Source organism: Sus scrofa, chromosome 7, assembly GCF_000003025.6.
Source record: "Sus scrofa isolate TJ Tabasco breed Duroc chromosome 7, Sscrofa11.1, whole genome shotgun sequence".
NCBI classification, from domain to species: Eukaryota; Metazoa; Chordata; class Mammalia; order Artiodactyla; family Suidae; genus Sus; species Sus scrofa.
In genome coordinates this window covers 38,567,433-38,582,462 of record NC_010449.5, presented here as the reverse complement: position 1 = coordinate 38,582,462, position 15,030 = coordinate 38,567,433, and the positions used below count along the sequence as shown (strand labels likewise).

At 40.2% G+C, this 15,030-nt stretch overlaps 2 protein-coding genes across 9 annotated transcripts in view; one reads left to right on the top strand and one right to left on the bottom strand.

Annotated features, from left to right (window-relative positions):
- The window catches only part of POLH (DNA polymerase eta), a 32,584-nt gene extending 19,332 nt beyond the window's left edge, over positions 1–13,252 (bottom strand). The window contains exons 1-5 of one of the 8 annotated variants that reach the window (XM_021098757.1): positions 12,501–12,772; positions 9,124–9,264; positions 8,749–8,883; positions 6,345–6,484; positions 5,135–5,515 (exon numbers count right to left, since the gene is read on the bottom strand). In XM_021098757.1, the coding sequence (XP_020954416.1) occupies positions 5,135–5,168 (34 nt within the window). In that variant the 5' untranslated portion in view covers positions 5,169–5,515; positions 6,345–6,484; positions 8,749–8,883; positions 9,124–9,264; positions 12,501–12,772. Of the gene's footprint in view, positions 1–5,134; positions 5,516–6,344; positions 6,485–8,667; positions 8,884–9,123; positions 9,265–12,500 lie in introns of all 8 variants that reach the window. The other 7 variants (XM_005666043.3, XM_003356630.4, XM_013977964.2 and 4 more) reach the window with 7 other exon arrangements.
- The window catches only part of XPO5 (exportin 5), a 38,855-nt gene continuing 36,729 nt past the window's right edge, over positions 12,905–15,030 (top strand). The window contains exons 1-2 of the mRNA XM_005666037.3: positions 12,905–13,194; positions 14,635–14,756. Of these exons, the coding sequence (XP_005666094.2) occupies positions 13,090–13,194; positions 14,635–14,756 (227 nt within the window). The 5' untranslated portion in view covers positions 12,905–13,089. The remainder of the gene's footprint in view (positions 13,195–14,634; positions 14,757–15,030) is intronic.

Here is a 15,030-nt window from a genome sequence, read left to right as displayed (position 1 = left end):
GACTGCCCTTACAAGCTCCTAGAAGAAGCTAACTTGCTATATAGATTTGTATCTTTTCGGTTAATGTCCAACCTTCAAAGATTTTTACCAAACGAGCTCTTCTAATTAAGAATAATGTTACAAAGTAATAGTTCTAAAAGTACATGTTACATATGAAAGGGAGAATGGATATATTATTTTAAATATAGCCCTTATCAAAAGTACAGAAATAAATCCAACTAGGAACCATAAGGTTGTGGGTTCGATCCCTGGCCTCGCTCAGTGGGTTAAGGATCTGGCATTGTCTTGAGCTATGGTGGAGGGCAGAGGCAGCTTACATCTGATGCTGCTGTGGCTGTGGCATAGGTTGGCAGCTGTAACTCCAACTGGACCCCTAGCCTGGAACCTCCATGTGCTGCGGATGCAGCCCTAAAAAGCAAAACGAAAAACAGTATTAGAAAATGTCTACTAAAAAGTGTTGAAAAGCCTCTAGGTGCAAAATCTTTGTTCTGGGAGATCTAGCTGAATTCTACTTTCATCATATTTGATTAAAAAATAAGACCCAGATTCTCCTGTATCTGGTATCTAGAACTTTCATGATCTAATATTACCACAAAAGTAACTTTTTATTAACCTACTTTTATTCTAATGTAAGAAAAAACATTTTTTTTTTTCTTTTTAGTGCCATACCTGGAGCACATGGAAGTTCCTATTTTTTTCTTTTTAGTGCCATACCTGGGGCACATGGAAGTTCCTAGGCTAGGAGTCAAATTGGAGTTGCAGCTGCCAGCCTACACCACAACCACAGCAACAGGGAATCCAAGCCACGTCTGTGACCTACACCACAGCTCATGGCAACGCCTGATCCTTAACTCACTGAGCAAGGCCAGGGATCAAACCCATATCCTCATGGATACTAGTCAGTTTCTTAACCCACTGAGCCACAGTGGGACCTCCTAATAAAATATTTTTAAACGTTATTTATTAAAGCACTTTCATGCAGATTATATCTCAAGTTTTTGTCAGATAGGTAAAATAAAGAGGAACTTACTACCAAATTCACTTATCATTCCTCTACACATCGATAACCAAGTGCAAATTGTAATAGAAAAAATACAAAAATCATAGTAGCAATTTAGGAATATAACAAATGCACAAAACCTTTACAGAGAAGTGCAGAGCTTTAAGAAGGATGTTATAATTGGATTCTCATATAATAAAAAAAGCAATTCTGATCTCTACCTCACACCCTACAGACACACACATAATGGATTGTAAACCTAAATGTAAGAGGCAAAATAAAGCTTCTAAAATAACATAAAATAGGAGTTCCTGTCATGGCGCAGTGGTTAACGAATCCAACTAGGAACCATGAGGTTGCAGGTTCGATCCCTGGCCTTGCTCAGTGGGTTGAGGATCTGGCATTGCCGTGAGCTGTGGTGTAGGTTGCAGATGCTGCTCAGATCCTGCGTTGCTGTGGCTCTGGCATAGGCCGGCAGCTACGGCTCCGATTCGACCCCTAGCCTGGGAACCTCTATATGTCGCGGGAGCAGCCCAAAGAAATAGCAAAAAGACAAAAAAAAAAAAAAGAATGCTATCCATAAAGAAAAAAAAAGATAGACTGGATCAAATTAAAAAGAAGACAAAAAAATAAGAAAAAAAAAGAACCCCTGTTCATCAAAAGCCACCATTAAGAGAGTGAAATATAAGCCACAAACTAGGAGATACAATATACATATCTGGTAACAACTCATATCCAGAATACATAAAGAAGTCCTATACATGAATGAGATAAGACAATTCAACCAAAGAAAGAGCAAATACTTAAACAGTCACTTCATGAAAGAATGGTCATCAAACTTATAAAAGGTATTAATTTTATTAATACCAGAGACATGCAAACTAAAACCACAACATGTTTTCACTATACAATCATTAAAATGGATAAGATGCTGAAGAGAAAAACCACAACATATCACTATACGATCATTAAAATGGGTAAGATGCTGAAAACAAAATATGTAGAACAACTAGAACTCTCATATGCTGCTAAATTTAAATTTAGAATTATAAATCAAGAGAACCATTTTGGAAAACTTTTGGTAGTGTCTACTAATGCTGACCACAGGCAAACTAAAGCTGAATAGAAGCAAACCCCACCACTGAGCACTTCCAGTCATATACCCAATAGAAATGCACATACTTGTTCACCAAAAGATATTTACAAGAATGTTCACAGAAGCAGCATTCTTAGTAGTCCAAAACTGGAAAGAACCCAAATATCCATCAACAGTAGAATGGATAAACTGTGGTGTATTCATACAATATAATACTACACAGCAGTGAGAGTAAACGCAACTACATACAACAGAATGAATGAATCTCACAACGTTGAACAAATGAAGCCAGACTCAAGTGTATACTGCATGATTTCAATTTTATAAAGTTCAAAAATGAGCTAAATAGAAATTAGGACAGTGATTATGTAAGAGACGGGGCTGGGGGAGGGACAGATAAGAGCTGGGAGGGTAGGCAAGGGGGATTCTGGTTTCTTTTTCACCTAGGTGCTGCTTATACAAGTGGATTTGATTTGTAAAAATTAGTCAAAGTATACTATAAAGTGTATAGTTTTTACACTTTATGTATATTATATCAATTAAAATTTTAGATGAGAAAGAATAGGGAAAACACACTGGATTCCAAATCTCAGAAGGTTAGAAATATAATTCAAAATTTTTAATTTAAAAATCACTAGGAGTTCCTGTTGTGGCTCAGCAGAAACCAATCTGACTAGAAACCATGAGGTTGTGGGTTCGATCCCTGGCTTCACTAGCTCAGTGGTTAAAGATCCTGCATTGCCATGAGCTGTGGCATAGGCTGTGATCGCAGATGCAGCTCAGATCCCGCATTATTGTGGCTGTGGTGTAGGCCAGCAGCTACAGCTCTGATTGGACCCCTAGCCAGGGAACCTCCATATGCCGTGGGTGTGGCCCTAAATTAGAAAAAATAAAAATAAAAAAATAAAAATCACTAAATGCAGAGTTCCCATTGTGGCTCAACAGGTTGAGAACCTGAATAGTATCATGAGGATGCGGGTTTGATCCCGGGCCTCACTCAGTGGGTTAAGGATCTGGCATTGCTGTGAGCTGCGGTACAGGTCCTGCATTGCTGCAGCTGTGGTGCAGGCCGGCAGCTGCAGCTCTGATTCAACCCCTAGCCTAGGAACTTCCATATACTGTGAGTACGGCCCTAAAAAACAAAAACCAAAAAAAGACAAGGGACCAATAACTAGGATACACAAGGAACTCTTGCAAAAAAAAAAAAAAAAAAAAAAAGAAAAGAAAAAAAATAGCATGAAATTCAATGGAAGATTAGGTGAAGATTATAAACAAGCAATTAATAAAAGCAGGAACTCAACTGACTAACAAGTACATGAAGAGAAACTCAACCTCCATTAGTGAATAGAGAAACATAAAACAAACCAAAAACATCAAAATACCCCTTTATAGCCAGAGCATTGCCAAATATTTTTAAATATTAGAGAATACCAATTGTTGGTGAGGATGTGGAGGAAACAGGAATTCTTATGCACTGTCAGAGGTAGAACAAATTGTGACAGTGATGTTGGGAGCAATCTGGCAGTGAAACTAAGTGTATTTGTATATCCTATGGTCTAGCAGTCCACTCCTGAAGCTATTTCACAGGAAAACCCTTGCATAAGGCCAAAAGAGGATTCATAAGGACATTCATAAAATAAACAGAAGGAAGTTAGAAGCAACCAATGAGCTCATCACTAGAAAAATGCTCTGGAAACTTGATAGATCCATACCATGGATTATGCTGTAATTAAACAGAATCATTTACACATAAATATAGCTGCATGGATAGGTCTATAAAATCACCAATGAAAGAAAATTAATTAATAACCCAATACAGTTTGTAATTAAAAAGCACAAATTTAAAAAGCACACATATAAATCAAAGATAAATATTGTATATTATCACTGTTTTGTGAAATCTAAAAAATTAAATGAACAAATGAATATAACAAAACCAACACAGACTCAGATATAGAAGACAAACTAGCAGTTACCAGTAGGAGAGGGAAAGGGGAGGGGCAAGATAGGGGTTTCAGAGATACATACTACTATGTAAAAAATAAATAAGCAGTATGAATTTATTGTACAGCACAAGAAAATATAGCCATTATTTTACAATAACTTTAAATGAAGCATAAAGAATAAAAATACTAAATCACTATGTTGTACACCTGAAACCAATACAATAGTAAATTACTTACACTTCAATAAGTAAATAAAATAGAGGGAAAAAAAGGGAGTTTGGTGGCTCAGTGGGTTAAAAATCTGGCCTTGTCACTACTATGGCGTGGGTCACTGCTGCAGTGTAGGTTCGATCCCTGGCCTGGGAACTTTTGCATGCCACGGGCACAAACAAAAAACAAACAAACAAATAAATAAAATAAAATAAAGGAAAAATAATAACAGCAAACAAAAAGAATTAAAAGCACGCATACAAAGCAACACTGTATAATTTTTTTCTTTCTTTTTAGGGCCACGTTTGTGGCATATGGAAGTTCCTAGGCTAGGGGGTTGAATCGGAGCTGCAGCTGCTGGCCTACACCACAGCCACAGATACATCAGATCCTTAACCCACTGAGGAGGGCCAGGGATCAAACCCACATCCTCATGGATATAAGTTCGGTTCTTTACCACTGAGCCACCGCTGAACCACAAAAGGAATTCCAACACTGTACAATTTTAAAAGATATATACATATTTAAGAAGATATAGATCAATGAGTGCCAGAGGGTTTGTGGAGTAGGAAGGGAGTAGGGGAATGACTATGAAGAGGAAAAGTAAAATAAAATGAGGGAGGCCTTGAGCAGCCTACTGATGACATTATGTATGAACTGATTAGAAATTTTGAGTAACTCAACTCCCTCTTCTTGAGGTCCCCTTAAATATAAATAGCTCACCCTTCTTATGACATAGAAACCAAGTTACAATATAAATTAACCTACAAATGATAGAAGGGCTCAGCCAGACTTCTATTGATAACTTTATAATCTGCCCTAGTTATGTCTAAAGAGAAACTTGATTGTATACAGATTTTACAGCTTCTCAAATCTATATACCTGGAAAGATAAGAGAATTTGTATATCCTTCCATGTGAGTCCTTGTGATTCATTCACGTTGTAGTTTAAGTTTCCGCTCAATCAATCCAAGAAGGATCAGCGTGACCAAGCAAAGCAGGTTCCAAAGGCAGGAAGCAGAAGCAATATGATGCTATGGAAGTACCTTTCTCAACAGTCCCTTCTGCTGTTGTAAGGCCTTGGGGAAACCCTTCAATGTAGGTGGTTGGCAACAAGTCTGCTGAGACAGGCTGACCTTGGAGCTTTTGCAGTCTTTCTCGTACAGCATTGGTCAGGTCCACAAAAGCCTCGTCAATGCTGGCCCGTTCAATCATGGCAAAACGAGACATTACCTCCATCACTTCCGCACTGGCTTCCCGGTACCTAAAACATTTAAGGGTTATTTGTGTAGGCAATAAGTGGAGGCAACATTGAGACGGTCAGCTCCATCCCCCACTCTCATAATAGACTAATACACATAATCAGTGTAAGGTCTCCTTAACATGAGGAATGGCTTGACAGAGACTAGACAGTAGCCCAACTAGAGAGTTCAAGCAGACAGAAGGTCAATAACAAAAGCTAGGGAAAGAACCACATTTTTAGTGTGACACTAGCATACCAAGGCAGAAAGCATTTAGACCACAAACATGCCTATATGACAAGAATCTCTCTGAAGAGGAAAGGAAAGCTTCAAACTAGCTTAACTAGGAAACATTTTACTATGATCACCTATTCCTTTTGTTATTTTCAAATACCCATCACATAGTAATCCACTTCTACTTTTATCTTCATATAGAAGGTAACTTGGAGCTCCCTGGTGGCTCAGTGGGTTAAAGATAGAGCATTGTCATTGCCGTGGCATAGGTTTGATCCCTGGCCCAGGAACCTCTGCATGCCACAGGAGCAGGGAAGAAAAGAAAAAAAAGGAGCCGGACACAAGAGGTAACTTATAGAGAACACTACACTGATCAGCAAACCCAGGATGGTATTTTTCATTATAAATTAACAAAGTAGCATATGGATTTTATATTTCACCCAACATTTAATTTAACATGTGAGCTGATCCTCACTATTTATAAACATACACATACACACTCACAAAACCAAAACCAACCAACTCCAATCACTTCTGAACATAGCAACATTCAAATTATCAAGCTGAAGATAAATGCCTAGAATGTGGTGATGCATCTGGATAAGCAAACAGCCTTACCTCAGGGATACCAATCTCACTATGTTACTTTCTAGTCAAACCATAACAACCAACTCTTCTGGCTGTATAAAGCTAGTCTTCTATGGCAAGATGTGGATTTTTCTATTTTGAATTTAGCAAGTTCTTTGTTTTTGTTGAACCTATTTATCACAAAAATGGAAATATTTGTAACTCTTCATTAAGACATTTATAAGAACTAGTATAATTATTGTTTTAAAACATTCTCAAATGGTAGAGAAAGAAAAAACTAGAGAAAGATTTTGCTTTTTGTCTTTTAATCATTTGTTGGGCTGGACAGAGAACAGTCAGACTCAAAGAAAAAAAAAGAGTGGGATCATGCACAAGAACATAGGCACACAATATACTCACACATCTACAGAGCAAGGAAAGGATACTCTACTGTAGTAGTTTGTGTTCCTCCACTGACTCTGAAGTAGTTACTCCAAGGTATTTTTGAAATTATTTCAGGAGTTCCCATCGTGGCGCAGTGGTTAATGAATCTGACTAGGAACAATAAGGTTGTGGGTTCGATCCCTGCCCTTGCTCAGTGGGTTGAGGATCTGGTGTTGCCATGAGCTGTGGTGTAGGATGCAGACATGGATGGAATCCCGCGTTGCTGTGGCTCTGGCGTAGGCTGGTGGCTACAGCTCCGATTGGACCCCTAGGCCTGGGAACCTCCATATGCCACAGGAGTGGCCCTAGAAAAGGCAAAAAGCCAAAAAAAATAAATAAATAAAATAAGATCATTTCATAAACTTAGAGCATATATATGTTTTTGCAAATCATATTTTTATTGTTATAACCTAGTATCTCAGTTTAATTATTAAAATAGTAATTTAAATTATTAGGTCTTAATAACTCTCTGGTCTACTTTACTCCTAAATTTTCTGAAACTGCCTTTGTTCATTATTTAATGAAGATTTTTTTTTTGATGAAGATATTAAGAGTAAAATAAATTTTAAAAAAGGTAAAATAAATGATCTAAATCACATCCTGAAGTCAACTATATTTCTAGGAAGTTTCTCTGTCTTTACCAGCATAAAATTCTATTCAATGAAATGTAGTATAAGGACATTAGCTAAATTAATTCTACTTTAGGATTAGGGTGTTCATCTTTTTTTTTTTTTTTTTTTTTTTTTGTCTTTTTGCCTTTTCTTGGGCCGCTCCTGCGGCATATGGAGGTTCCCAGGCTAGGGGTCGAATCACAGCTATAGCCACTGGCCTACACCAGAGCCACAGCAGCGCAGGATCCGAGCCGCATCTGCGACCTACACCACAGCTCACGGCAATGCCGGATCGTCAATAGGGTGTTCATCTTAAGTCTAATCTCTCTCTGTCTCTCTTTTTTTTGGCCACACCCATGGCATGCAGAAGTTCCTGGGCTAGGGTTTAAACCTGCCACAGGAGTGGCTGGGGCCACAGCAGTGAAATGCACTATGCCACAAGAGAACTTCAAATCTCTTCTTTTCTGGCAATAACTCCAATGTGAGGAGGTTGGCTGTGACACTCCACCTTTAGACTAATTTATAGGTGAACTCAAGAACACCTCAAGTTCCAATTCAAAGCATGATCACACATCACACAGTGTAGTGTACTGCGAGAATGTGGAAATCTGAAAAAAACGGAAACCTTTTACTTTCTAGCTATGAGAACTTAAATTATTTAACCTCTCTAAACTTGTTTCCTCATCTATGTGTGCGCACACGTGTGTGTGTGTGTGTGTGTGTGTGTGTGTGTGTGTGTGTGTGTGTGTAGGGGAGGGAGGAGTGGAGAGTGGGGTAATACTAAAACCTACCTTTTAACAATGTGTTATTTAAGAGACATTGCCAGTGAATGGCATATGACATATGCTCAATATATATGAGCTCTTAGAATGTTACAACGGCTGGGGCTTGTAGCTACCTCTAACCTGGCCATGCCTATACTAATGTCTCTCATTCCAAAGCTAACTTTCTAAAATCTGGGAGAGGTAGCTCAGTTCAAAAACAGAGAAGGTAAGCTTCTTCGAGATTGTTCAGTTCTGGCAAATGATTCCAGATACTGTGCTAGAATGTGAATCTGACTTTAGCCTTCTCTGGAAAAACTCTTAGTTTTCACAGTCAATTCAATTACTCCAAATACTTCAGACTTTTGGCTTTACAACATGGGAACTGATATTAAGTCTTAAATATAACAACCAATTTTTAAATAACTAAGGAACTGAAAGGGCATTAAAGGTAGCAATTATTATAAGTAATAATGACTCTGAATTGTTCTTAAAACACAGCATTAAAATTTTTTCATTTCACACTGACTGAAAAGGAATTTTTTCAGAGTTACTTACACAAAACAAATTAGAAACATTAATTCTAAGCCTCATGAAACTCTTCCCAGTCTTCCATTCCCTGTAATCTTTGTTTCTTACTTGGTGAGGTTAGCTTTTCCACGGGACTCAAGAACTTGTGCCAGGAGAAGATCTGGACATAACTTCTTAGCATCATCTGCCCACATGCTTTTAGTGACCCCAAATGCACGAGCTTCATAACTTACTGAAACTATTCTATGGTTAGGAAAAAAGGGGAACAAAAAAATAATACATGATCACAAGCAAAAATCATTAAAATTTAACAGGATGAATAAGCTATAAACTTCATAATAGAAACTTTTAGGTCACTGATACTACTATTCACTCTCAATCACAGCAGTTGAGAAATCTCAAATGTAGGACCTAGCATAGTGCCATGTATTCTTACAGATAAAAATAGCAGTTGAAAGTTATAACAGTAACTACGGTACATACCCGCCACCCTTCCATGATTTGTACTGCACAACTGCACAAGGTTTATTCTTCAGATGAGGATTTTGCCGCTGCTCCACCTGAACAAAAAAACAGTCCATGTCCAGTAGAGCAACTACCCGGTCTTGTCCATTAGACATTTTTCTGTAAGACAAAATTTTATGGATGGTTAGAAAGGATACCTAAGCCAAAGTACCAAGAAAAATTACATCGTCAGTCTTCCATTGCTGAATTATCTAAACATGGGAGCATGGAAACTAACGAGAATGAAACAGACATTTTCATACATTGCTGGTAGGAGAATAATAAGTTGATACAACTTTAGGAAGGTAATAATATTAAAAGCTTTAAAAATACCCATCCCCCAAAAGAACTGACACCTTACAAAAGAAACGAAGAGTCAACAGACATATGAAAACGGGCTCAGCATCATTAGTCATAGGGAAATGCAAATTAGAACCACAATGCACATCAGTGGAGGGATAAGGCCAACAGTTAATTTAGTTTAAAGACAAATCTCAAATACCAATTCAGGCAAAAGAGAAGCAGAAAATGATATATAATATCATAGCAGCCATGTGAATTTTTAAAACTTTTTATTCTGAAATGCTTTAAAACTTACAGGAAAATTGCAAATATAATAGGGCTCTCCTACACCCACTTCCCCCTAAGGCTAACATTAACACAGCACAATTATTAAAACTAAAAACGAAAACTGGTATAACATTCACACTACTTTACTTGAATTTTACTAGTTATTCCACTAATGCCCATTTTTGGTTCCGGGATTCAATTTAGTCATCATGTCTCCTTAGTCTTCTCCAATCTGTGACACTTCATGTTTTTCATGTTCTTGGCACTTTTTTTTTTTTTGGTCTTTTTTTGTCTTTTCTAGGGCCACACCCACAGTACATGGAGGTTCCCAGGCTACGGGTCTAATCGGAGCTGTAGCTGCCAGTCTACGAAAGGAACTCAGGATCCGAGCAGAGTCTGCAAATACACCATAGCTCATGGCAACACCGGATCCCTGACCCAATGATCGAGGCCAGGGATCGAACCCGCAACTTCATGGTTCGTAGTCGGATTCGTTAACCACTGAGCCATGACAGGAACTCCCCTGCACTTTTGAAGGGAACTACTAAGTTACTTTGAGAATATCTTTTCAATTTAGGTTTGTTTGCTGTTTTCTCTTCATTAGACTGAGGCTATGCATTTTGGGCAAGAATATTATGGACATGTTCTGCTTTTCTCTGAGTACCATGTGGGCAGATACACAATGTCAATTATGTCAATACTAGTGATGCTAAGCTTATCATTTAGTTGTAATAGTGTTTGCTAGGTTTCTCATTGCAGAGTTACTGTTTTTTCCTTTTGTAACTAATACCTTAGTCGAGATTTTTGGGACTATGCAAACATCCTGTTTCTCCTCAACATTTAACCACTAAGCACCCATCAGTGGATCTGGCCTGTAACAATTACTTTGCAGTGTTCTAATGGCGACTTTCTACCCATTTATGTAATTTTTTTTTTAAGGACCACACCCTGGGCATATATGGAAGTTCCCAGGCTAGGGGTAGAATCGGAGGTACAGCTGTTGGCCTATGCCACAGCCACAGCAATGCTGGATCTTAGCTGCACCTGGGACCTTCATGGAGGCCATGCCAGATCTTGAACTCACTGAACAAGGACAGGGATAGAACCTGAATTCTCATGAATACTAGTCGGGTTTGTTTCCGCTGAGCCACAACAGGAACTCCCATTCATGTAAATTTTTAAAAACAAGAAGAAAACAATACTACATACTATTCATAGAGAGACATACATAAAGGTATGGATGCTAGATCGAAAGAACAAAACTTATGGATACAGACTAATATTGCATTTAACATTATTAGAAATCTGGAAGAAAAAATATAAAACAATGCAATGGCTTCCAAACTTTGCTACAGATTGGAATTATCTAGGAACCTTTTACATACTATTGATTTCTGACTTCTACCATCAGATATCTAATTTAATTGTGTGTGTGTGTGACTTGGGCATCTTAAATTTTGTGTGTGTGTCTTTTGTCTTTTTATGGCAGCACCCTGGGCACATGAAGGCTCCCAGGCTAGGGGTCGAATCAGAGCTGTAGCTGCCAGCCTATGCTACAGCCACAGCAACATGGGATCCTAGCCACATCTGTGACCTACACCATAGCTCACAGCAATGCCAGATCCTTAACCCAAAAGCAGGGCCAGGGATCGATCCCACGTCTTCATGGATACTAGTCAGGTTTGTTAACCACTGTGCCACAATGGGAACTCCCTGGGCCTCCTGATTTTTGAAAGTTCTCTCCAATATACAGTCGATTAGGAACCACTGACCTAAAACAAATGAGATACTTATAGAAACACCAGTAATTCATTATTTAAATATGAAAAACACAGGTTATACAGTTGAGTAAGCACTCAACTGTATTCTTGTTTAAAAAGTTTCAAAAATTAACATTCACCTTGAAAACAGTGTTATGCAACAACAAAGCTAGAAAAATGACGAATTAAAAAAATCAGAGTTGTCAAGGCATTATTAATTCCTCACAAATTCCACCCACCTAAGACAGGCAGAATGTGATACTTTAAACACTTATAAGTGTTTATATAACACTTGTTATATAAGTGTTTATATAAGCTAAAACCATGCCAGCAATCACTTTATCTGGAAGCGCTTTTTTTGTAGTACTGGAACAGATAACGCCAGACTAAAAATAGTACTTCATTGTTTCACACACTCACCGCCCCCCCCCAGATAGTACCATATTAGATACAAATACTAGCAGTGGAGTACGAATTAGGAGCAGTGACTTAAGCCCAGCAAACATTTCCTAAACGCAGAAACACCAAAACGGATATTCAGATTTTAACTGTTTTAATTTTCAGTTTACGTATTTTGCTTGAAAAAGTAAGAGTTGTGTAAAGATAAAAAGTGAAACGCACTTTCTGCCAAAACCCTCCTTTGGGAATAAGGATTACACTACTTTGAAATCTTGGCACTTCGAATTATCAAAAGTGTACAAACCTTCAGTATTTGCAAGTATTCATCTTTAAAAATCTCAATTTATCCCAATTTGCACAAAACAAGTTTGATGCCGATCAGACGATACATCCGAGGAAAATAAGAACAGGTGAAGAGGAAGGTTCAAGAGCTACCTTTTTTTTCCCCCCATAAAAATCCTCTTAAGAGGCAATAAATACCAAGGCCTTTTCTCAATGAGCAAGTATTTCTATTTCATGAAATTTCGGCCGCATGCTGTCACCAGTCACTGCTACATTATACAACCAATAGCCAAGACAACACGAAAAGGCTAAAAACAGAAATCGAACGGTTCTAAATTCTCTTACCAATGTGACACCTGGCAAAACCGCCACCCGCGGATGCGGCCGATGCTGGGCTCGATGTCCACTGGAAGGAAGATGAAGGGGTCTTGAATATCGGTCCTCTTTCCGGCAGCGGATCAGTCGTTTTCGAGAGAGTTATTGCCGGTAAAGACCAAGGAAAGGACCAAGGGCTGCAGACGATCCTCGCCTGGGGCAACAGTCCGCACTGCCGGGCGTGTTCAGCCTGAGCCAGCGCGATCTGCCCACAGCCCCTCCCGTCAGCGATCAGACAGCGCGCGCGCCGCCGAGGGCCGTTGACGCGCCTGCGCACCGCGGTCCTTACGTCTTCCGCTCCGCCCACCGAGTTGCAACCGTCACAAGGGAGCCGCCACTTCCGCGGGCGCATGCGCAGTGGTGGGTTGGGCGCGTGCGCAGCGCCGGCTTCTTCCCGGCTGGATCTTCTGCTGCTCACGCTCCTCCTCCAGCTCCCCACCGCCCCCCCACCCCAGCCCGCCGCGGCCCGGTACCAGCTTGTGAGCCCGCCCAGGGAGCGGTCCTTGCCTCGTGCTCCCGGGACGGCCGTGGTGCGTGCTCGCGGCGCGTGGCACTAACCATGGCGATGGATCAAGTGAACGCGCTGTGCGAGGAGCTGGTGAAAGCGGTGACGGTCATGATGGACCCCAGCTCGACTCAGCGCTACAGGCTAGAAGCCCTGAAGGTAGTTGGGGTCTGGCGCCCTGGGCCTGCCCCGAGACCCTCCCCCAGCTCCAGCCGTCCTGGCGCAGCCAATAACTCCGGCCGCCTCCCGCCCACGCGGCCCTTGGACCTCCGTCCCCCCCACCCCGGGGGGCCTTCCCCTCGCCGCTCTCCGCGCCTCTTCCCACTCCCCGCCTTCTCTACTTGCCGCGCCTGCCCTTCTCTCGGGACACTCTCTGATCCATAGCTGCCTGTGACCGCCTCTTCTCGCCACCACTTCCCACTGCTTTCTCCTCCCCCTCTCCCCACTTCTTTTCACTCTTGGCCGCGCCACGACCCCCTCCGCAGCCGACTGCACTCACTTTATTTTCCCAAACCCACATCCCCAAAATCCCCTCGTCTTCTCGTAGCGCACGTGTCCAACCGGTCGCCAACCCCAGCTACATTCTTTATGGTCTCCCCTGAACTAAACATTTCTCTGCTGACTCAGTCTCCCGACCCACTCTAACCGAACTCAAGCCCTTCTTGTGACTCTTTACTTACATCCTTAGACTTCTCCCTAACCCTCTTCTGTGTCTTGGGTATTTCTGGGCTAGTTCTCACACCACCACCCCCCACCAGGTCTCTTATTGTGTGATACTCTTGGGCTATTTTGGGCAAAGATGAACTTCCACCACTTACTTTGCATTTTAGCAAGGGCCCTTTGGTTTCCTAAAAGTAGTTTGCTTGACTGCCGCGTGCTCTGCTATGGGGACTGACTCTTGTATAATTTGGTAATGCTAATACAATTCGAGCTTATTCTCCCATCAAACAATGTATGTGGGTTTTCTCCACTAGGAGAAAATAATTGTGCTCTGTGTATTTTAAGAGATGTAACTTCATAGAGTCAGCCTTATTAGAAGGAAACTACGATATATAGATGTATGCCACAGGATTTGGAATCAGAAACATTTGGGTTCTATTGTAACTTCATAGAGTCAGCCTCATTAGAGGGAAACTACGATATATAGATGTGTGCCACAGGATTTGGAATCAGAAACATTTGGGTTCTATTAGGTTTGTTTTTCTACACAAAAGTAGCATAGGACAATAATCATTTATATACCTCACCTAAACTTAGCAGTTGTGAAGATTGTACCACATTTGTTTTATCCCTTCCCTCACCAAAGGATTTTAAAAGTGAATCCTAGAAATTGTTTTCATTTCACCCCTATGTACTTCAAGGGAATGTGTCTAAAATAATTTTTTACTCATTTAGGTCATTTTTCCCCCCAACATTAGTTGGCCATGGCATGGGAAATCGAACTATCAAAGGAGTGTTTATCAGTTCTTTATTCATATAATATTGACGTAGATTTTGCAACTTAAAAATATAGCACAGATTGGAGTTTTAAGATGAAGGTTTTTTTTAGTCCCCCTCACTTTGGCTTCTAAGGGAAACACTGATTTTTCTTCTTTTCAGTTTTGTGAGGAGTTTAAAGAAAAGTGCCCTATCTGTGTCCCCTGTGGCTTGCGTTTGGCTGAAAAAACACAAATTGCCATCGTCAGACATTTTGGCCTTCAGATCTTGGAACATGTTGTCAAGTAAGGAGCTTTTGGAGCTTACCACCAAAGTGTGTGAGAAAGCAAATCTTTTATTTCTTGGGTAACTCAGAAGTACTCTTTAGGTGAATAGAAAAGAGCAATCCCCAGGGAGAAAGGAATAATCCCTGAGAGGTTATCACAGCCTCAGGGAGCTCTCATCTAGAACTTAACCTTTTTCTTCTTCCAGTTCTTCCTTTGTGTAGAGTACGCTAAGCATTCTGCAAATATTAGCTCATAGTCATGCAGCTAGCATTTATTGAGTTCCTAATATATG